Source organism: Hermetia illucens, chromosome 4 (assembly GCF_905115235.1).
Source record: "Hermetia illucens chromosome 4, iHerIll2.2.curated.20191125, whole genome shotgun sequence".
NCBI classification, from domain to species: domain Eukaryota; kingdom Metazoa; phylum Arthropoda; class Insecta; order Diptera; family Stratiomyidae; genus Hermetia; species Hermetia illucens.
In genome coordinates, this window is record NC_051852.1 from 76,821,380 (window position 1) to 76,843,847 (window position 22,468).

The 22,468-nt window shown below is 43.6% G+C and overlaps 2 protein-coding genes across 2 annotated transcripts; one reads left to right on the forward strand and one right to left on the reverse strand.

Moving 5' to 3' along the window:
* LOC119654553 (26S proteasome non-ATPase regulatory subunit 7) lies at positions 1 to 1,344 on the reverse strand. The gene is made up of 2 exons (XM_038060000.1): positions 1,039 to 1,344; positions 1 to 975 (listed from the first exon to the last, which is right to left on the reverse strand). Exons 1-2 carry the CDS (start codon positions 1,211 to 1,213, stop codon positions 131 to 133), a joined length of 1,020 nt encoding a protein of 339 aa, XP_037915928.1. The 5' UTR covers positions 1,214 to 1,344; the 3' UTR covers positions 1 to 130.
* A 118-nt stretch (positions 1,345 to 1,462) lies between these two features.
* Positions 1,463 to 17,656, forward strand: LOC119654554 (probable RNA-binding protein 18). The gene is made up of 5 exons (XM_038060001.1): positions 1,463 to 1,687; positions 1,755 to 1,813; positions 1,942 to 2,062; positions 16,854 to 16,946; positions 17,005 to 17,656. Exons 1-5 carry the CDS (start codon positions 1,676 to 1,678, stop codon positions 17,329 to 17,331), a joined length of 612 nt encoding a protein of 203 aa, XP_037915929.1. The 5' UTR covers positions 1,463 to 1,675; the 3' UTR covers positions 17,332 to 17,656.
* The last annotated feature ends 4,812 nt before the right edge of the window (positions 17,657 to 22,468 follow it).

The following is a 22,468-nucleotide window of genomic DNA, read 5'->3' on the forward strand; positions in this document are numbered from 1 at the left end:
AAATGATAAAGGGGAAAATGTATTTTAAATAAGTTTATAATTTTTCAAATTCTTAATTTTAATACACAATTCAAAAAAGGCGACCGTGATCCCCGACTCTGGTCCACTCCACATCCTGGCGCACCCCCTATCACTCCTTCTGCTTCTTACTCGTCTTGTCCTCCTTCCCCTTGTCCGTTTTCTCTTCCTTCTTGCTTTCCTTATCGTCTTTCTTGCTTTCCTTGTCCTTAATATCTTTGTTGTCCTTATCCTTCTTGTCCTTGCTCTCATCCTTCTTGCCTTCTTCGGCGTCGCGATTTGTCAATTTGTTGTTGATCAAATTATGCAAGGCAATAATGGATCTCACCATCGATGCTAGGTACACTACGAGCATTTGGTCGTTGGTTTTCACGTACATCGTGTCCGTGAAATTCTCATCTGTAATATCGGGGAGCAAGTTCAGGATGTCTTGTAACTGGTACACGATCTGGTGGTTAAGAGGCAGCTGCCCATTCCCCACCTTCTGCAGGTAGTTCTTGATATCTTTGAGCTGCGCATTCAGTCCTTTGAGACCTTGCAGTTGATTTGTGATCTTCTGGGAGAGGCTACCAACCGTGGTGTCTTTGATATCGCGAAGAAGGTGCTCAACACCCACTTCCTCCGCCTCCTCGGCTCCAATTTCGCTAGGGACGTGTTCGAAAGTTTTTGAGGTTGGCGTTCCATCGTCGTGAACCTCCTCGACAGCAATATATGCTTCGGTCGGCAGGCCGAGGTCTTTCGGTTTCGCATCGATGATGACCAACACAGAGTTGGGGCAGTAGCGCCGGATGAGCTCGTTAATTGCTATGTCATTCTGGTGGAGTTTGGGCCCTGTGTGGTACCAGCCGACTACCCGTTCGCGGGCGTTAACCTTTTTGAACATTCCGTACATGTTCTCGAGGTAATCATGATCGAGGAACCACACTGACTTCTCCTTGTCGTCTTCATCAAACGGAACTGAAAGATGAAAGTGGATACATTAGTACGGCTCTACCAAATGCTCTTTCATTCAAATTTTACCTGCAAAGCTATTTGAAACATCCAAAACACCTTTAGATCGCCAACAGCCCAATAATACTCCAACCACTCGCTTCTGGTTGCCAATTTTCCCCATTCGATTGAAATGGTCAACAACACTCAACAGGACGAGCGGGTGGACAATCACTTTGCTTACGTTCACTTCGCCGGTAGGCATTTTGAATCGAATTTCTATCAGCGCTTTGTGCACAGAGAACTTATAATAAATTTACAAGTAATCAAAAGCCGATCTGCCGCACTATGAAAATGACAGGACACAATTTGATTCAAGTTGGGAACTTAGCTTTGTTCAGTTGGTACAGAGGTTTTACTGAGTTGCCATATGAAAGTTTTCAATAATGTTTCAGATATGAAAATGCCCAATTATTTTTTTTATGCACTGGACACATTGTTGTTTAACACCAAATGAGGACAACGCCAAGCGTTAAATTGGTTATTTATTTTTCGAATAATTATATACTGAGCCAAATGCTTGAACTTTATACTCAAAATTGATTCATAACCAACTTCAGGATGGAAATCGAAGCATCTTATTTTTAGGAGGCATCTGCCAAAAGTTTCAGTTCTTGTGCACTTTCTAGCTTTGGTCGTATTTGGTGGGGTGGTTTTAAAATCCTAAATGGCGAGTGATGTAAGATCCCTTTAGCTGCTTTAGTACTCTGTGAATTTCACTAACCGATTTCCAATTTAATTGACAGACCTCGAATTTGGACGAAAGGCGGCTGTGGATTGGGAACCTGGACACACGGCTGACTGAGTAAGTAAACAATTATCGATTTATTGCTATCACGGCAATTATAGATTGCTGTGAGTGGGTGTTCCTCCTCAATCGTTCTTTTACATGAAATTGTTTCTAATTGACTCATTTTGCATTTCTCTTTATCGGTATCAACTACTGAAAATTGCGCAAAAATGCGGTAACATCGAGAAGTTCGACATGCTCTTCCACAAAAGCGGGCCGCAAGTGGGGCAGCCGCGCGGCTACGCCTTTGTCACGTACAAAACTGTAAGTAAACATATATTTCTGATGGCAAGAAAAAGATCTTTGATGCTTTAAGAAGTGCGAACTGCGAAATTTTCTCGAAAAAGAAATCAAGGTTGTATTAAAAACTTCATCTTGACTTCAGCCATTCCGGTATCGTTTAATGATAATAATCGGTTTCCGGTTGACGAAACTTTCCCAAAGTGGAAAACTAAAGGCTAAGAGCTAATTTGATCGGTGAAGCCTTTGGTATTGAATTATTTTTAGATATAACAACAATCTGAAGGAAGGTGTTTTCAGGCGAATTTCCTGGTCACTAACGGCAGGCCTGGCTTATCCAGGATATATCAATCTGTTTTTTGTGGGGTTTGGTTTTTCCAATCACACGGCCCTTGATGACTCCAGAAATGAATAAAAGGCAGAGTGCAAACATCACCAGTGGACCCGATAAGGTCCTTAGCGTGGTCAAGTGTAGGAATTTATAACGAGACACTTAAGAGTGATAAATCCCCAACTTCATTTGAAATTATCGTAGGTCGGGACAAATCTGCTTTTGGTTAGGAAAGATTATGAGTCTACTAATAATTTTGAATTCCGAAATTTCAATTTGTAATCGCGCAAATTTCGACAGATTTGCGAAGCAAAACGTCTCTTGGTCAGAGATATTTACAGTCCCCATCCCACTCGTTGACGCCACAATCCAACTGGGCTTTGAAACGTATCAGAGCCCTTCATTCAAGACCGTGACGGTACACTACAGGATTGCAGTACTCTTTAGGATGCAAAGCAATTTGGGTAGCATTGCGCTCATCTATCATTATTAACCGGATTTGACTCAAGTATTGATTCGTGTGGTTACCGACTTTAACTCACGATGCAAATCCCACTGCCAACAGCATTGCATTGCAACAACAATAATAACGAAGATTGGTTCAACTTCCGGAACTCACAACGGAAATGCAAGAGGTTCGTAAAACGTTTGAAGCGAATCTCCATTAGAGGATTAACTGGAAGGAGAAAGGAAGATTTCCAGGCTGTGCAGAATCCTTAAAGAGGATGAGTCGGCCAAGTTAGACTTTCTTAAAAAACCGAGTGGAATTGCATAAACCCCAGAAATGAGTACACAGGCTCTCTTGTAAGTACACCATCCGGGGGAAGTGGGACGGAGAGAATTTCCGGTTTCTGAAAACTTTTCAAGACGAAGTTATTGCAAGGGGAATAAGGACATTGCGAGACCGGTTGTCACTAATGAAAAAGTGTGAGCTGCTATACAATTCTTTTGAAACTTTAAAAAGAGAGCACTTACAACAACTTTTAAAATATATTTTTCGAGGATGTCTCGTGGAAAGTGCTGTGAGCCTGCTCTCAATCTTTGGTTTCAAAGATAATGGACACTATTCTGAAAGGCAAGTTTATGATACACCTGGCATAGAAGGCATCTATCGAGCAATGAATGGCGAGTATGCGATGAGGGTGATCGTGGATATTGAAGTGGCGTTTGACTGTGTTCCGTTTCAAAAGCTCTGTGATGCCGGCAGAGAACATAGTATTGATGAAATTTTAGTTAAATGGATCTATGCTATGTTAGCGCAGAGATTGCTGTGTGTTGAAGTGGGTGATAACCGCTAACTAACAACGTAAGCGACGAAAGACTACCCCCAAGAGCGCAAAAAGCATTAAAAGATTTATTGGGAGAACTAAATGCACTTTTCGCAATGTTTTCAGATTCTGGGATTCCCATACATCTGCAGAAGATATGAAGTTATCTTGAAACGAAGAGAACTGGTACGAACAAGAAAAATACATGTCAGAATATACTACGTCTTCTGTACCTTTGATTGCTTCAAAAATCATTCAAGAATATAGAAACCGATTAGAAAGGCAGGAAGACTCGTAGAATTATTATAGGTGTTCTGACTGGCTATATGTTCAGAATAGGAATTCTCCGAGATGACACATGTCCATCCTGTAATGAGGAAGCGGGAGCTACGGAACATTTTCTGTGTGAATATCTCGTCTATGGACGAATTCAACATCAAATTTTTGGTGCTGATGTGCTGCAACTGCAGCGGGTAGCATCACATTCACTAACGGATATCCTGCTATACATAAACGAATCTGGGTAATTCTGTTAGACGGGGGAATCGAGTACAATCGACCACTAGGATCTGAGTGCTCAGATGCTTTGCCTCTCCACCATCTCATACACACACACACGCCACCAGCAAAATTTGAATCGTGACCTTACGTACGACACCTAGTGCTCTAACTACTGAGCTATCCGGACCCACGAAGCATTTTGAAGGACTGGCGAATTTCGGTCAGTCTCTGTCTGTGACACCTGTGCTAGGGTGCTGGCACAAGAAACAGTTTAATTCGCCAAGCATTCCAACTAAGGGGCTAAGTTCATTGTTATGATTTAGCGTCGACACACGAAGTGGAGTAAGTCCACTTTAAATATGCGGCAGGTAATCTTTCGAGCAATTTTTCGATTCGGATTGCATGTGGACGATGTGCCATTACCTGGCAACTTCGCAGCCTAAAATACTTAGCAATGACTCATCATCTCAGTACTTAGCGGACTCATTGTTAGTATAGATAGCATCCGTTTCTTTATTCGAATCATTAACAATTTATTCGTTCCCCAAGTGTAACGAACGCCATTCCGGTATGTTCCCGATTGCTTTCGCGCCTTGCGCCACAAGGAATGATCTCGATTAAGGGACTATTCGTATTTCTTTCAGAGTCCCGCGACGAATCTCGACTACCAAAAAGAACCATTGTTCTCGGTGGTGATCTCCCAAGCTTCGAACTCCTCCTAAAGGGATCCGGTGTGGACCTAATTTCCACTCCACCATTATCTCTTGTAGCATTAGATGCCACAGTAGCCAAGTTTCCCACTACTGAGGCACTGCGGTCGTTGGATATCGACGGCCGGGAGCCCGCTTGCTCACTCCCAAAAACCGCCGGCACTGGGTTTCCGAAGCCCTGCACCGTAAAAAAACTACTTTTCTCCTCTTCCATATTTGGTTTAATTTCTGGGTGTCCTTCCCATAGCCAATTTTTATCCACAGGTGGGCGTTTACTTCCCACCTACCCGCCCTGCGCATAAGCATGCCCATACACGCACATCTCCGGATGCGTGCATATGCATGCCCATGACACATTCGCCGAGCATTCCCTTATTCGCACGAAGGGACGCGCCTGATGGGAGATTTGGCAACTCCGCACACAGGAACGAATAAATGAACTGTGTGAGTTCATCAAGGAGAGGCGGAATATCCATCAAAATATTCGAGCCTTGATAAGAGGCATTAAATTGTCTTATATCAGGGCACTCGAAGAAAAGAATTCCCAAGCGTCAGTTGGCAAGGTCACAAGGGAAACGCAGGTGACGCCTCCCCGTGATAAAGCAGGCGGGAAGACAGGAAAACGGGCTAGAGACGGTACCAGCGAGCCTCTTGGACCACAGCAAGCCCCGAAGAAGAAACAAGCCTCTTCACCAAAGAAGGCGGAGTCGGCGAGAGTACCCGCGAAAGTCGGTAATCTCACGATTGCAGCCACAACACCTACAAAAGTGGAAGAAACCAACGCCCGGAGGCCCGAACAATGGACTAAGGTGAGCAACAAGAGGAAAAAGGACAAAAAGAAGCTCCGCCCGGAAATAATAATTATTTCCAAGAAGGGAAATATGTCCTATGCCGACAACCTCCGAAAGGTGAAGTCAGACCCGGAATTGAAGGATTTGGGGGATAATGTGAGCCGTATTAGGCGAACACAGAAAGGGAATCTGATGCTCGAGTTAAGTAAATCCGCCGACGAGTCGGCCGATAACTTCCGCGGGAAGGTGGAAAGTGTACTTGGAGAGGAAGTTGAGGTAAGAGCTCGGAAACAGGAGATAGTGGTTGAGTGCAAGGACCTAGATGAAGTCACCTCACGGGAGGACATCTGTGCTGCGCTAAAACAGCAGTTCAACCTTGGCGATATAGACCAGAGTGCCATAAAAAGGATGAAGAAGGCATATGGTGGCACACAGACCGCTATTATTAGTTTGCCGGCGGAATCAGCTATTAAGTTGATTACCGCGGGCAAGGTAAGAGTAGGTTGGGTCGTGTGCAGGCTCAGGGAACAAATCTCTCTAAAGAGATGCTTCAGATGCCTCGATTTCGGCCATTTTGCGGCGGCATGCACTAGCCAGCATGATAGGTCGAGGAGTTGCAGGAAGTGTGGGGAAGAGGGCCACCTCATCAAAGATTGCACCGGAGATCCACGGTGTATGTTATATAGTGGGAAAGAGGGCGTGGACGGCCGGCATATTGCGGGAAGCAGCAGATGTCCGGTATATAGGAGGGAGCTGAACCGCACAGGAAAATGAGATTGATACAAATCAATCTCAATCACTGTGAGGCAGCTCAGGACCTGCTCTCGCAAACCATTCGAGAGTCGAATGTCGATGTCGCGGTTATTTGCGAGCCATACAGAAACTACGGCGGTGCGACTTGGGCGGTGGATGCGTCTGGCAACGCCGCAATCTGGGCGTGCGGAAGACAGGCCATTCAGGAAGTCATGGCCCCCCCGGCAGCCGGTTTTATAAGGACGAAGGTCAACGGTGTCCATATTTACAGCTGCTACGCTCCTCCTAGTGCAACCTTAGCACAATATGAGGAGATGTTAGACAGTCTGGTGTTGGATGCTAGAGACCGCAGCCCTAAAATCATTGCGGGCGATTTCAACGCGTGGGCCCTGGAGTGGGGAAGCCGATCGACGAACACCAGAGGTCAAATTCTGTTGGAGTCATTTGCGGAGCTGGACATCGTGCTGACCAACGTTGGATGCGTGCCCACCTTTCGAGGAAGAGGGTCGGGTTCGATCGTTGACCTGACATTTGTTAGCACTTCACTGGTGAGGGGGATGGCTTGGCAAGTGAGTGAGCACTACACCCACAGTGACCACCAGGCCATCTTCCTCCACATTGGGGACCGGGGAAGCAGTCAACGACGCTCTTGAGGTGGAAAGGCTAAGGCGGTTGGCTGGTCTATCGGAGCTTTCGACGAGGAGACATTCCTGGCCGCATTGGAGGGAGCCCATGATCCGGATGGAACAGCGGTGGAAAGGGTCACACAGCTGTCTCAGCGTGTAACCGAAGCATGCGACGCTACGATGCCACGACGACGTTTGCACCACGGCAAGAGGCCAAACTACTGGTGGAACACGGAGATCGCTGCCTTGAGATCCTCTTGTCTCCGAGCGAGGAGACTTTCCCACAGGACAAGAGGAAGGCCGGAGCACCAGGAGCGTGAGGAGGAATACAGGGATCTGCGAAGCAACCTTAAGAAGGCCATTCGGAGAAGCAAGCGGGAATGCTACCAGAAGCCCTGCATGGAGGCTAATACGAATCCGTGGGGTACAGCCTACCAAGTTGTAATGAAGAAGATCCGCGGGCGAAAATCACCTCAGGTGACATGCCCACGGCTCTTGTTGCAAATAATTACAACTCTTTTCCCGCAGTAGGAGCAGGACGAAAGAGAACCCCAACTGGCAGCTCAGCAGGACGTCTTCTCGATCCCTGATGTTACCGAAGAGGAACTTTGGGAAATCTGCAGACGTATTGGGGACAGCAAGGCTCCGGGATTGGACGGAATTCCGAACAGGGCTCTGAAGGTGGCAATCAAGGCCAGACCAAGGTGGTTCGCAAGCACATTCGAATCGTGCATGGCGGAAGGAGTGTTTCCCGCCCAGTGGAAGAGGCAGAAACTGGTCTTGCTACCGAAGCCTCGAAAACCACCCGGCGTGCCCTCTTCATATCGCCCTATTTGTCTCTTAGACACCATGGGGAAGATGTTGGAGAGGGTGATATACAACAGGCTGCTCCCGTTCATCGAGCTTGCGGGTGGTCTTTCAGAGCGGCAATATGGGTTTCGGCGAGCCCGTTCTACGGTCGATGCAGTAGCAAAGGTCGTGGAATTGGCTCGAAATGCGATGGCCATGGGCAAATGCTGTGCTCTGGTGACGCTGGACGTCAAAAATGCTTTTAACTCAGCCAACTGGGGCTGGATTAAGGGCGTTTTGGCCAAACTGGGTGTTCCTAGCTACTTGGCTCGGCTCATCGAGAGTTACTTTTCGGATAGACTTCTCTGGTACGAGACGGACGACGGGCCGAAGGAGTACATTGTGACAGCAGGTGTGCCTCAAGGTTCTGTATTGGGACCGCTGCTGTGGAACATAATGTACGAAGGAGTGCTTGGCCTTCGCGTGCCGGAGGAGACAACGCTGATTGGTTTTGCGGACGACTTGGCGGTAATTGCAATTGCAAAGCATCCTGAGGACGTGGAGCTTTATGCAAATGAAGCCATTCATACCATCAAGTCATGGTTACGAATGGCCAAGCTGGACCTGGCGGACGAAAAGACGGAGGCTGTCCTCATTACCAACCGTAGGAAGAATAACACAGTTACCATCCGGGTTGGTAATCGTGAAGTCGTCTCAAAATCGGTTGTCAAATACCTGGGGGTGATGATCGATGCCAAGCTCAGTTTCAAGGGACACTTGGATTATGCGCGAGAAAAGGCAGCAAATGCCAGCTCATCCCTTGCAAGGATGATGCCTAACGTGGGAGGGCCGAAGTATAGTCGCAGGCTACTCATCGCGGGAGTGGTGAGGTCGATCCTGCTATACGCGGCCCCTGTCTGGGCGGGAGCGTTGAACCACGCGGTCAACCGGAGGAAGATATGTTCGGCATACCGGCCAATTGCGCTAAGGGTGTGCAGCACATTTAGGACGGCGTCGACGGAGGCAGTGTGTGTTATCGCAGGAATGATCCCTATAGATCTTCTAGGGAGGGAGGCACACTGGCTCTACGAAAAACGGAAGGCAAATCCAGCCGAGGTGAATGCGGATTTCCGAAATGCCATCAGGAGAGAGTTGTGTGGCAAGTGGCAACAACGATGGGATAACTCCGACAAGGGCAGGTGGACCCATACATTGATCCCGTGCATCGAGAAATGGGTCAACCGAAAGCACGGAGAATTGAATTACCACCTGACACAGTTCCTTACGGGACACGGTGGCTATAGGAAGTACTTGCATCGCTTCGAGTTGGGCGAGTCTCCCAACTGTCCTGAATGCGGTGCTACACTCGAGGACCCGGAGCACGTTATGTTCTATTGTCCCAGATTTCTACAGCAGAAAAGGAGGTTGAACAGCATCTTAGGGGCGGACATCGAGCCCTCCAACCTGGTGGAAGAGATGTTGAAGTCGGAGGAAAACTGGATGGCGGTAAATGAGGCAGTAGCCGTGGTGCAGACAAAACTCCTGGAGTTGGATCGAGCTCGGAAGGCGGCGCGACGGAGACGTGACATGGACGAGCTGGTATAGCGAACCAGAGCCTCCCCCGCGAAGTAACACTTCACGGTGGTCCCGCGGGGAGGGGCGGAAGAGTGGGGGTGGTTTTAGTGGGTGTGAATCCCACACACTGCTGCAACCTGGCGCAGCAGCGTCTTTCTAAGATTTCCACCTCCATCCATAAAAAAAAAAAAAAAAAAAAATCATTAACAATAGAGGTGCGCAAATCATTATCTTTATAGGTAATGTGATATTATATGCATCCTATACACGTTTTTCCATTCGTATACAGCTGAGCTCTTCTTTGATATATCCAACTTCACCGTTGATATGGGTTCACGTTACATGGTGATACACGCCTTAGATACATTTACGTGAAATTTGTATTTCTAGGATGAACTTAAGGGGAATTCTCGGATAGATTCCTAAAATATGGTATTATGCTATTATTAACTTAATTTGAGCAGATATCGAAATGGGAGGTATTTTAAGGCCTAGATTTAACTTTGAGTCCTCACTCCCGTACTTTTCACCCAATATCAGAAATAAGAATTTCGAAAAGTACTAGCCAAGCCTTCTCATTTGGCTATATTCTGTGAAAAAAAAAAGTTACACCCTCCTTTCACATGTATGGGGCGGGGATTCACAAACCATACGCTTCAAGCGTTTCCGAATAAATTGGATGTGACAGAGAGACCCTGAATTAATTCTAATAAGGTAGTACTAAGTATTACTTATTACACTACCAACGCCACACATATCAACCAGCAGCTGACATTTATTCCAATCCATAACATTATAAATCAAATACTTGAACCCAAGAGCCTGTCCGAAGCCAGCCTCTAACGCAAGCTCAACGTCAGTCTGATACTCGGCATCGGTATCGACAACTGTTCCCGCAACTTGCGAAACTTACGAAAAGTGGTTTTTAGGTGATGTTTTGTCTCTTCTGTCTTTCTCCTAAAACTGAATGTCAGTATAATACTAGAGTGAATAGTCTGCAAAGTAGATGTATAGACATTGCGAGTTAGGTATAAATCGGACAGAAGCCCACTCAAATCTTCTTATCTTAGAAATACACAAAATTTTTCATATCTGATGCGTTCACCTTCCAGTTTCCGACTTGTTTACGAATGTGAGGATGTGGGGCTTTGACTTCTTCTATGGGTTAGGAAAATGGACTAGGAGTAGACATTGCTTAAACAGCTGAGATAAGAAGGGGATAAAAGATTTAGCACATTTTAAGAGGACAATATTTGGCATTTTGTCTAGGCCAGTAGTGTTTCTATTGTTGAGATTACTGTAACCACAGTTGCCCACACACGTGGAATCTTCCGCCAACCAACAACTTGTTTCACAGTTTGGTTGCACATCTGTAGCTAGTGTAATGCAAAATCAAAATAAATATTTGTTGAAGGTTTGAAGTTTGCGGTAAGTGGCAAGTGTCTGGACGCGCCATAAAATCTTCAATAATATACTCATCCAAAACAAACAAAGATTGCCGCGCACTTGTACACATACATAATTACGCATCTGAATATTTCAGCTTTTCTTCGTATCCGAAACCGTACATACATAGATATGTTCGTAAATTGAATATCGCTAGAATTGTACATGACCCGCAAAATTTATTAGCATATACATATTCTGTCGTGAGCAATTGATTCTGATATACAAATAACTAAAAAAAGCTAAAATAGGACAAATAAGCGTCCATGTGTCCCTTACCCATTTGAACTCCCTTTATTGTGGGATGGAGGAATTGACATATAATGATGACGTCATATACCCCTTCATCATGAACGACGCAACAATCGGTATCTTGTCCAGGCCTGCCTTAATAAGGAACTCCAGACCTCCCGGGTTTGCGTCGAGCTCAACCAATTCGATATCCCTAAAAGCTGTCTGGCGTCCAGGCAGAGTTTGCCTCGTCTTCGTTTTCTACCATAGATATTGCCCTTATCCTTATCCATATGGATTAAGTGACTCGCCCACCGTAACCTATTGAGCCGGATTTTATCCACAACCTGATGGTCATGGTATCGCTCATAGATTTCGTCGTTATGTAGGCTACGGAATCGTCCATCCTCATGTAGGGGGCCAAAAATTCTTCGGAGGATTCGTCTTTTGAACGCGGCCAAAAGTTCGCAATTTTTCTTGCTAAGAACCCAAATCTCCGAGGAATACATGAAGCACTGGCAAGATCATGGTCTTGTACAGTAAGAGCTTTGACCCTATGGTGAGACATTTCTCTCTGTTGGCTGATAACAATCGTGTCCGGATTTCATCATCGCACCTGTTATCGGTTGTAATTTTCAACCCTAGATAGAAGAAATTATCAACGGTCTCAAAGTTGTATTCTCCTATCCTTATTCTTCCTGTTTGACCAGTGCGGTTTGATGTTGTTGGTTGGTTGGTTTTCAGTGCTGACGTTGCCACCATATACTTTGTCTTGCCTTCATTGATATGCCACTTTCTATAACTTGGTTAATAATAGTTGGATTTCCTTCAAACTTCCCAAAATGTCCTATTACATCCCTTATATTGATGCGAAATTTTGTCCTGCTAAATGAATTTAAGGGGGATTTTCGGGTAAATTTGCAAAATATGGTTATTTGAGCAGATGTCACAACGGTATGTATTCTGAGAGGATATATTCTGAGAACGAAACCTGTTTCACGTTTAGGGCTCATAATTTAAGCTCTCACTGTCCTATTTTTCACCTAGTATCAAAAAAAATTTGACACCTCACACAAAATGACACTCTCTTTTCACTTTGCATAAAAAGGAATTGCTCACCATCCGGAGACCATTCTTTGATTTGTGGCAGCAGTCGGTTTTGTAGGGCATCCTTGTATTGGTACTGTCTCATTTTACAACGTAAAGGCGTTCAGTGCCCTTGCTACTGATATCAGATGAAACCATTATTTTTATAGAATGTTGTACGCCCTGGATAACGCGGTCGGGTTGAATTTTGTCAACGTCAACGATAACGCACAAATCGTTTTTTTTTAGAAAATCCCATTCGTCACTGAAGCAGACCAGTAAAAATACAACAAGTATTGAAATGTAGTCGTTTTTATTGAAATGGAAATGGAAATGCTTTGCTTTCATCGCAGTTTTTAATTTGGATTTTTTGGCGGGCTGGTGAGCCTTACTTAATTTTCACCGTAAAATGCTCTAATCTATTTTCTAAACATATTTTTATGGGACACTTTCCTGCCCTTGATGTAGAAACCGCCTTTCTTCCGCAATTTTTTTTCCTTTTTGGTACCAATTCTTCATCTGAGTCAGTTTTTTTTCTTTGATCGGTGTACACACTAATTCATCTGAGGACGGGAGTGTAGTTAGCTAATTAACAGAAATAAACAGTATAAAACTTAGACAGCTCAGGGAGTACGTGAGGTTCTTATGCTGAGAACATTTACTACAAACATAAACCCTGCTGAGATAGGGACTCTCTTGTCGTCAACTGTGACTAAAAGAAATAGAAATCCGTGGTCTAGTAACGTGCAAATTTCGATATTATAATGATGATAGAGAACTGTGATCATACTACGAGAAGTTCAGCGTAGCGTGAGCCGTGATAGAGGAAATTTCACCATTGCTGGTTACCTTACCACAATGTTGTAAATGATTTCAGTAAAGTACATCGCATCATGTAGTTGTAAGTTTTCCGATGGTCTGATGAAGGGAGTTAGTGGTAAGTTTCCCATCCACGATGATGAGTAACTTGACAGGTGATAATCAAATAACCTCTGATAAAATTCCATGTATCATGGATGAATTGGCTTGCTACCGTGGCATGTATATATTTTCGACTTTCAAATAGGAACGAAATCATGCTTGCCATCACTGCACTCAGGCGAGAGCCACCTGATTTGACTGTTTCCTCGCAAAATTATTCCTTCTAACTCCTGCAGTTCAGTACAGGAGTTTCATTTATTAAAGGGTCCTGGGAATCTAAGATGTTTCTCAGGTAGTGGAAGACGGAGATAATCATCATGGGTTATTTTTGTGACAGATGCAAAGATTCAGATTCTTTCAGAGGACTTCAGTACGTGCAATGTGGTATTAGTCCTATACGACTACATGATTTAGCATGTAGGTAAAGCGCCGTTTATGGCCCATCGCTTGGAGTTTGGCAGAAAATCATGGTTCGTAAGTGAAACTTTCCAGCTTTTAAAGGAAATGTCCGATTTTGAGTGCTCACTAGTTTTTCCCATAAATCTAATGAAGAAACTTTGTGGACTCATCATACGGAAGATGCTGTATCATAACGCAGTTTTGCGCAATGTTGCGTTATGATAGATGATCCTGTCTGTGTTATGATATTGCAATATTGAATACTAGTAGCCTATAGTATACAAAACGTATACAAAACTATTAGCTATCAATTTGGATTCCCGACGCTTATTCGTCATCATCATCAACGGCGCAACAACCGGTATCCGGTCTAGGCCTGCCTCAGTAAGGAACTCCAGGCATACCGGTTTTGCGCCGACGTCCACCAATTCGATATTCCTAAAAGCTGTCTGGTGCCCTGGCCTACGCCATCGCTTCATCTGAGGCAGAGTCTGCCACATCTTCCTTTTCTGCTATAAATATTGCCCTTATAACTTTTTGGACTGGATCATAATGAGCCATATGGATTCAATGATCCCCCTCCCCCCCCCCCACAACCTATTCAGCCGTCTATCCTCATGTAGTAAACCAAAAATTGTTCGGAGGATTCTTCCCTCAAATGCGGCCAAGGCTTTGCAATTTTAAGAACCCCAATCTGCAAGAAATACATAAGGACTTGCAAGATCATTGCCTTATAAAGTACGAGCTTTGACCATGTGATGAGGTGTTTTGAGCATTTCATCGTCGTAGCTGTTATCGGTTGTGGTTTCCGACCCTAGATAGGCGAAATTATCAACGGTCTCAGAGTTGTAGTTTCCTATGTTTATTGTTCTTATTTGACCAGTGCGATTTGATGTTGTGGCTTCTTTGTCTTTGGTGATCACATTGTCACTATGTAATTCGTCTTGCCTTCATTAATGTACAACCCAAAATCTTGCGCTTGCCTGCCCGATCTGGATGAAGGCAGTTTGTACCTCTCGCAGTGTTCTTTCCATAATATCGATATCTTCAGCATCGGTCAATAGTTAACTGGACTCGAAGAAGATTGTGCCTCTTACATTAACATCTGCATCGTGGATTACTTTTTCCAAGGCTAGGTTAAAGAGAACGCAAGGGAGGGTATCCCCTTGTCTGCTACTTTTATCTGGCTTTGCACATTGGTCAGAGTCAGCCTAGTCAGTCTTATCAGTTTCGCTGGGGTACCGAATTCTCTCGATGATTTTCTGGGCCTATGGTGTTATCACGCCTAGCAAGATAGCGGAGAATATCTTAGATAGTACTCAGCAATATGATACCTCTATAATTTCTGCATTGCGTAATATCTCCCTTGTTATGTTGCCAATCGTCAGCCATTGATTCGTTGTCCCACACCTTGAGTATAAGTAGTACAGTAGTACACCGTTTGGTGTAACTAGTCGCCTCCATATTTAACCAGTTCGGCTGTAGTTCCATTGGTTCCTGGTGACTTATGATTTTTAAGCCGATGGTTTGCACGGATTGTTTCTTCCATGCTTGGTGGTTCTTGCCAATATTTGTTCTTACTTTGTTGTTTTATTGATAGTAGTTTCATAAAAAACGTTTTAGAAGAGCAGTAATTTCATTTAGTTAATTTACCACTGAAGCTTATGTCGGTCACATGAGAACATTCTAGAATGGCCTAAGATTCTACCTTTTTCATCGTAGAATTTGAAATCCAAGGGAGCTATATCATATCATCCATCATAATTTTTCTCTTTATCGTCAACGTTCTTAGCTACAAGACCCGGAGGGGTTTATTAGATTATTTCATCTTCGCTTTAAAAACCTCGACCACAGTGATATAATCTGCCCGTACTCCCACCAAAACATAGATTGTGGCTAAATTGCGCTGGATTTTGAGCAGGAGATTGAAGATAAATACATGCAATTGCGACGGTCCCTGAGACTTTTGGTGATTCCATAAAATGAAAAATAGGTTCATGGAGCTCATTATGATCACGTCACAATTAATTTTTTCTACCCCCTATGTTGACTCTATCCCGAGAAATATGCCTTCTAGTACAACACATACAACACAAACACCTACAAAATGCTTGCTGACGACCGTATTCACATTCCTCGTAATTTTAATGCCGATGTCGGTAAAGAGAGTGATAGTAATCGATGCCATGAGGGTAAAGATTCTGATATACTATACACCACGAAACTGGCAATCATATGGATTTTGCCGACCCCCACGGCCAAACTATAACTTGGTTTATCAAAAGTTTGTCTATTCATTTAAGGTAATGATTTCCACCGTTATTACCCTACGAAACCATTGCACCGTAACATCAGTTGCTGATTGTTATCCCACCAAACTATCGTCAAAGTTGCCGAAAATTAATGGTGTCGATTTTGTGAAAAAAAGAGAAAATATTCTTACTGTTAAAATTGCCGACCATTACAAACGTGAAATCGACCAAAAAAACAAAGAGTGCCCTGAACATCCCTCGCAGGCAGCGAGTCTGGCAAGGGGTTCTTAAGCCGTGGTACTTGGCGTTGCCGATGCATAAATTAAGATTCAGTGATAAAACGCTGTGATTGACAAATTTATAATGAACAATGAAGCAAAGAGAACGTTTGACGGTATCACAGCAGCCCACTACAAATGTCTTTACGACTAGCTAGACATTCGGAACGGCGAGAAGGTTCATATCACCTTATACTTCTGTCGTGCTGATGGTAAGAACGATACCTTGCTTATCGAGGGGCGATCCACGTCGGACAGATGCTGGTTGCAGTCCTTTCAGCAAAATTTAAGTAAAGGATTTGTTTATTCATCCCTCCCACAAGCATTTCAAATAATTCCACATGTCACCTGAATGAAATCAGGGAAACTACAGGTTCTGACACCATTGCAGCTAAGCTTTCAAAAAAGCCAGGTCCGCTCTTGTCAAGCGGACTGCATTTCTTGCATCCTGATGATTTTGGTACTTCATACCCCTCCGGCGCATACAATAATACTTTTTTGGATATATTTTGCAGGCAATAAAGGAAAACCGACAAAAAGCAGTCTTTGTTTGAATGTTAACTCCTATCGTATAATTGTTTACCCCCACACTTCTTCTAGAAGCATAAGCTGCTCATATTCCGATACACCACGTGCTTGTGTTGTTTTAGTAGTCTGGTAATCTCACGAACATCTCAACAAGGTCATTTAAGTTTCAGTTATATTTGCAACAAAGTTGAAACCGGGATAGCGAGGAAACAAATGCATTTGACTTTACAGTACCAAAACTGTTTTGTGTTCTTGTCTGCCTTCTGTGTCCTTCGTTCAAATTGCACACAAGCGAGTGCATTTCATAATTGACTTGATTTCTAATTACAGACAAAGGAATCCGCCATAGCATTGGAGAAACTGAACGGGAAACTAATTGGAAGCAAACACGTAGTAGTGCGTTTGGCGAAAAACATTAACTACGTAAGTTCTAAATTTTCAGAATTATTGTATAACTTATTTATTGTACTATAACTTCCAGGACGAGCTGGAGCGCCCTAAACCCAAAATAGAGATACCGGTGTTAGCAGCCGGTGCATCCAAAGATCGAAAGATTAGCAAAGAAGTCGCAATTCAAGCGATCGAAGCGAAACTGAAAATGCTTGAGAACAAAAGCGACGATTTCGAGATCAACAAAACTTCTGCCACGGAAATTCCGCTGATACAAAAGTACCAATACAACAAAATGGGTGGTGGTGGTAGTACGGATCCATCTAGCAAGCAGCAAACAAGTTCACGATATCATTATACGAAATCGAGGCAGTCTAGTCGGCCGTACAATAAAACTCAAAGACACAGTAGGCGGTAGATTCGGATGTAGTGCGTAGCATTGTTTTTAAGGAATATTGGATATAACAAAAATTTCGAAGACGTTCTTCCTTCGAAAGATTTTAAAATATCTTTTTGATGAGTGTTTACACTCTTAACGCGATGAGATAATAATTTTTAACTTGTTACTTTTTAAAAACCGCAATGAAGATTTTGTCGAGCAATGCCGGGGACTTATCTAGTTTAGGACTTTGTCGTTTAAATAATTTACTTTAACCTCAACTGTACTGTATTATGAAAATAACTGTTTAGTAGCTATTTATTATGATATCCTTTACTATTGAATAATAAGATGAACGAATTTACATGTTTATTTCATTCGCCCCTATATATTCAAAGTCCCCTTTGAATAATTGAGACAATACTTGACGAACTAAATATCTTTACAAGTTTAGTTCTAAATATTTTTCAGAATCGCTTAAATCGTTCTTAGCCGATCTGTTTATCTATCAAAAGGTTTGATTGAACAAACTAACATCTGCAAATGAAACGGAAATATGCGGACGTTAGAGAAATAATCACCAAAATCTTTTAACATAAGCAGGACAAGATGCATCTATTCACGATGCACTTTTAGATTTTGTCCGTTTTACTTGTCTTATTTGATTAGCGCCGCTATCTCCTCCTTCCTAATGATATTACGAAAAAAAGCTATACAAGTCATTTTCGATTGTGTTTTGCCCCTCTAAGTTTGCAAGAAAACTTCGAATGATTGCGTGGACCGATATCCTATATGCCTATATGACCGATATCATTTATATGAAGGCTATTTCCTGCCTAAAGGAACTCACTTTTCTCCATTTTCTCTCGTCAGACCTGCTCTGGCTCCAAGTGTGTCAGCTGAGGGCTGAAATGTGACAAGGAATCATTGACTGCAAAAAGCGAACACACATGCATCTTATACACGACATTAACCCCTTAGTGGTTGCGCGGAAATTTTCACAGGCAATTGACTGAAAAACGTCGAACATGCGCAATGCTTTTCTCCCATTATACAAATTCAAGCAATGCAGCATGAGACAAATCTCCTGTATGTAGTCTTCTTAAGTTGTTCATTAATAACTCGAAAACGGCGAGTTGTTTAGGTTGTTTACCGGGGGACCACCACATGTGAAGACCATCAAAGGGAGAATGGGTGAAAAATACGGAAACCGGATTGATTTCAGTATAATTCACAACAGATAAACTGTGGTCTGCTTTCGTGCTTTTGATGTAGACACGAACGGATAGAACTTGCTCTTGTTAGAAAACAAGCACTGTTTTTTGTGAAAATGTAGATTCACCTGCTCTATTGACATCATCAACGGCGCAACAACCGGTATCCGGTCTAGGCCTGCCTTAATAAGGAGCTCCAGACACCCCGGTTTTGCGCCGAGGTCTATCAATTCGATATCCCTAAAAGTTGTCTGGCGTCCTGACCTACGCCATCGCTCCATCTCAGGCAGTCTGCCTCATCTTCTTTTTCGTCGTTATGTAGGCTACGGAATCGTCCATCCTCATGTAGAGGGCCAAAAATTCCTCGGAGGATTCTTCTCTCGAAGGCGACCAGGACTTTGCAGTTTTTTTTTGCTAAGAAGTCTCCGAGGAATACATAAGGCAAGATCATAGTCTTGTACAGTAAGAGCTTTGACCCTATGGTAAAACGTTTCGAGCAAAACAGTGTTTGTAAGCTGAAATAGGTTCTGTTGCCAGCCAACAACCATGCACAGATTTCATCGTCATAGCTGTTAACGGTTGTGATTTTCGACCCTAGATAGGAGTAGTTTTCAGCGGTCTCAAAGTTGTGGTCTCCTATCTTCATTGTTTTGGTTTGACCAGTGCGATTCGATGTTTTTCGTTCTTTCGGTTTTGGCGCAGACGTTGGCACCATGTACTTCGTCTTGCCTTCATTAATGTGCAGCCCAAGATCTCGCGCTGCCTGCTCGATCTGCATGAAGGTAGACTGTACATCTTGGGTTGTTCTTCCCATGATGTCGATATCATCAGCGTATGCCAGTAGTTGGGTGGACTTGAAGAGGATGGTGCCTCTCGCATTTACATCGGCATCGCGAATCACTTTCTCCATAGTCAGGTTAAAGAGGGCGCATGATAGGGCATCCCCTTATCTTAGACTGTTGTTGATGTTGAATGGTCTCGAGAGTGATCCTTCTGCTTTTAACTGGCCTCACACATTGGTGAATTTCAATGGGATACCGAATTTTCTCATGGCCGTGTACAGTTTTACCCTGACTATGCTGTCATAGGTGGTCTTAAGGTCGATGAAAAGATGGTACAACTGATGTCCATATTCCAACAGTTTTTCCATCCCTTGTCGCAGGTAGAAAATCTGATCTGCTACTGATTTGCTTGGAGTGAAGCCTCTTTGGTATGGACCAATGATGTACTGAGCGTATGGGGCTATCCGGCCTAGCAAGATAGCGAAGTATATCTTATAAATGGTACTCAGCAACGTGAGTTCCCCCTTTTTAAGTATGGGACGGATAATGCCTTTCTGCCAGCTGTCAGGCATTAATTCGCTGTCCCATACTTTGAGCATCAGTTGATGAACCACTTGTGGTGTAATTGATCGCCTCCATTTTTAACCAATTGAGCTGTAATTCCATCGGCTCCTGATGACTTATGATCTTTAAGCCGATGAATTGAACGGACTGTTTCTTCTATGCTGGGTGATGGCAGCATTTGTCCCTTGTCTTCAGTTGACACGAGCTCCAACTCGCCGATATTTTAGTTGTTGAACAGTTCATCAAAATATTCAACCCATCGCTCCAATATGCCCATTCTGTGGGAAATCAGACTTCCTTTTTTGTCTCGGCAGGATGAGCATCGAGATGTATAGGGCTTCGTCCTGCTGACTTGTTGGTAAAACTTCCGCACCTGGTACTGTTGCTCCCTGTATTTTCGAGTTCACAGACCTGTTGGTTCTCCCAGGCTTCCTTTTTCCGTCTGTGAAGTTGCTTCTCCGCACGCCGGAGTTCGTGATAAGTCTCTGCAACATTAGTCGGTGTGCCGCATTCTTCGGTTCCATTGCTAGCTTACATTAATCATCGAACCAACCGTTCCGACTTTTCTTGCGGTTAGGGCCAAATATGTTTGCGGGCGTATCAATGATAATGCTGGTGATTTGTTGATTCTTCATTTCCAAAACATCCGTTAGCTGCGGTTATTACGGCATCCGTTTCCCCCTTATAGGTGTTACGGAGGCTTCATTATTCATTATCACCTAATTGTCAAAGGGGATTGTAGGCGATGTGGTTATTCGAGTCCGGAGCACCATGCCAACGAGATAGTGATTCGCGTCTATATTGGCCCCCCTATATGTTCCTTCCATTCATCGAGCCTAAGAGGTGGCGACGTTCGATCAGCACGTTGTCAATTTGGTTGATAGTAGTCCCGTCTGGAGAGGCCCACGTATGTTTGTGGACCGCTTTCCGCGCAAGCCAGATACTTCCAACAACCATTTCGTGCGATACTGCTAACTGAATAATCCGCAGTCCGTTATCATTGGTATCCCTATGTAAGCTATGCGAGCCGACGTATCGCTTGAGTACGGGCTCCGTCCCTATTTGACTGTTGAAATCTCCAAGTATGATATTGATATCATACTTGGGACAGGCTTCGAGGGTTCGGTCAACTGCGTCGTTGAAGGTATCCTTCTCCGACTCTGTAGGGGCGTGCACGTTTATGAGGCTTATATTTCTAAATTTGCCTCGCAAAAGCAGAATACATAGCCTTTCGCTTATATTTTCAAAGTCGATAACAGCAGGTTCCATTTATTGGCTGACTAAGAAACCTACTCCGAGCACATGGTTTACTGGATGGCCACTATAATATATGGTGTAACGGCTCTCAGGAAACCGGTCCCTGTCCAACTTATCTCTTGCAACACTGTTACATCAGCCTTATATTGGAACAGGATATCAGCTAGCTGCTGGGCAGCATTCGGTCTGTACAGGGAGCGCACGTTCCATGAGAAAATGCGCAAATCGTTACTCCGTTGTCATTGCCGCGTTTGTCGTTTTGAAATCCATCCCGTTCGAGCCTCCTTCCGTGGCTTAGTAACTTTGGTTTTCCATGTAGCCCATTAAGAAAGAACTCCCAGCGATCATAACGTGGAGGTGGAGACAAGGTTTGGTAGTAGAGTGTTCAGCAGGCGTTTCCCAGGTTTTATGCTCTATCGTGGTTACCAATCCACTTTTGGCCCTGGGACCTGTACTACTCTTTGACCGCCGCTCTATTGACATATTGTTCTAATTGTTCACTATTTAAATACCAACAAGACGGAAAAGAGCCGAGTTTGCTGGAAATGCCTACGCCACATTACCGGGCGAATGGTTTCAATATAAACTTTTTCAAGCTAACGTTAAATTGATGTAAACCTTGGTCATATTTTTACATAAATTAATTTGTAGATCCAAACGTGAAAGCTATGTAGGTGATACAATAGGAAGACTGCAATTGAGGCATGTTTGCCGTAATTCGTCCAGCTATTGACATTTTTCGGGTGGTCTGTGACGTCATATATCATGTCGCTTTTTAAGAGAAAGGCGGAGTGTCTATTGTAGAAAAAGGTGCGGAAATTATCTTGGTGAACATTGAATCCAGAATTTGGGGCAATAGCGTCTATTCGATTTCAGCTAGTTTCTGCAGTGTAGCTGAAAAACTAATACTACAATCTCTTAAAGTTTTCATGGACTGTGCAGTGAGCAAAATTGAAATCCGGACCCCATCGTAAGAAATACATAAATATTCGGAAAGGGAGTAAAACACAGTGGGGACTAAAAACAAAAGGCTGCGTAACAAAAATATTACAATTAAACTTGGTATCAAGTCTGTACTGCCATCATTTTTTTTGACAACTTTATATTATATATCAAAACTCTATATCATATATGCGTCACTTTTGTCTACAAATGTAGGGTTTTTTTTTCCTTTTTCAGTAAGAGTTTTCTTGCTCACTGTATTGCAGGGAAAAAAAGTTTGAAAAAGCCGGGTCAAGATGACTTACCGAACGTAAATCCTTATGTTATTCCCTGTATCCCTTTACTGTACGAGAAACTCTTCAAATGGATATCGAATATCCTAATTATAGTTTTCTCCATTCCCTAATAACTCCTTCC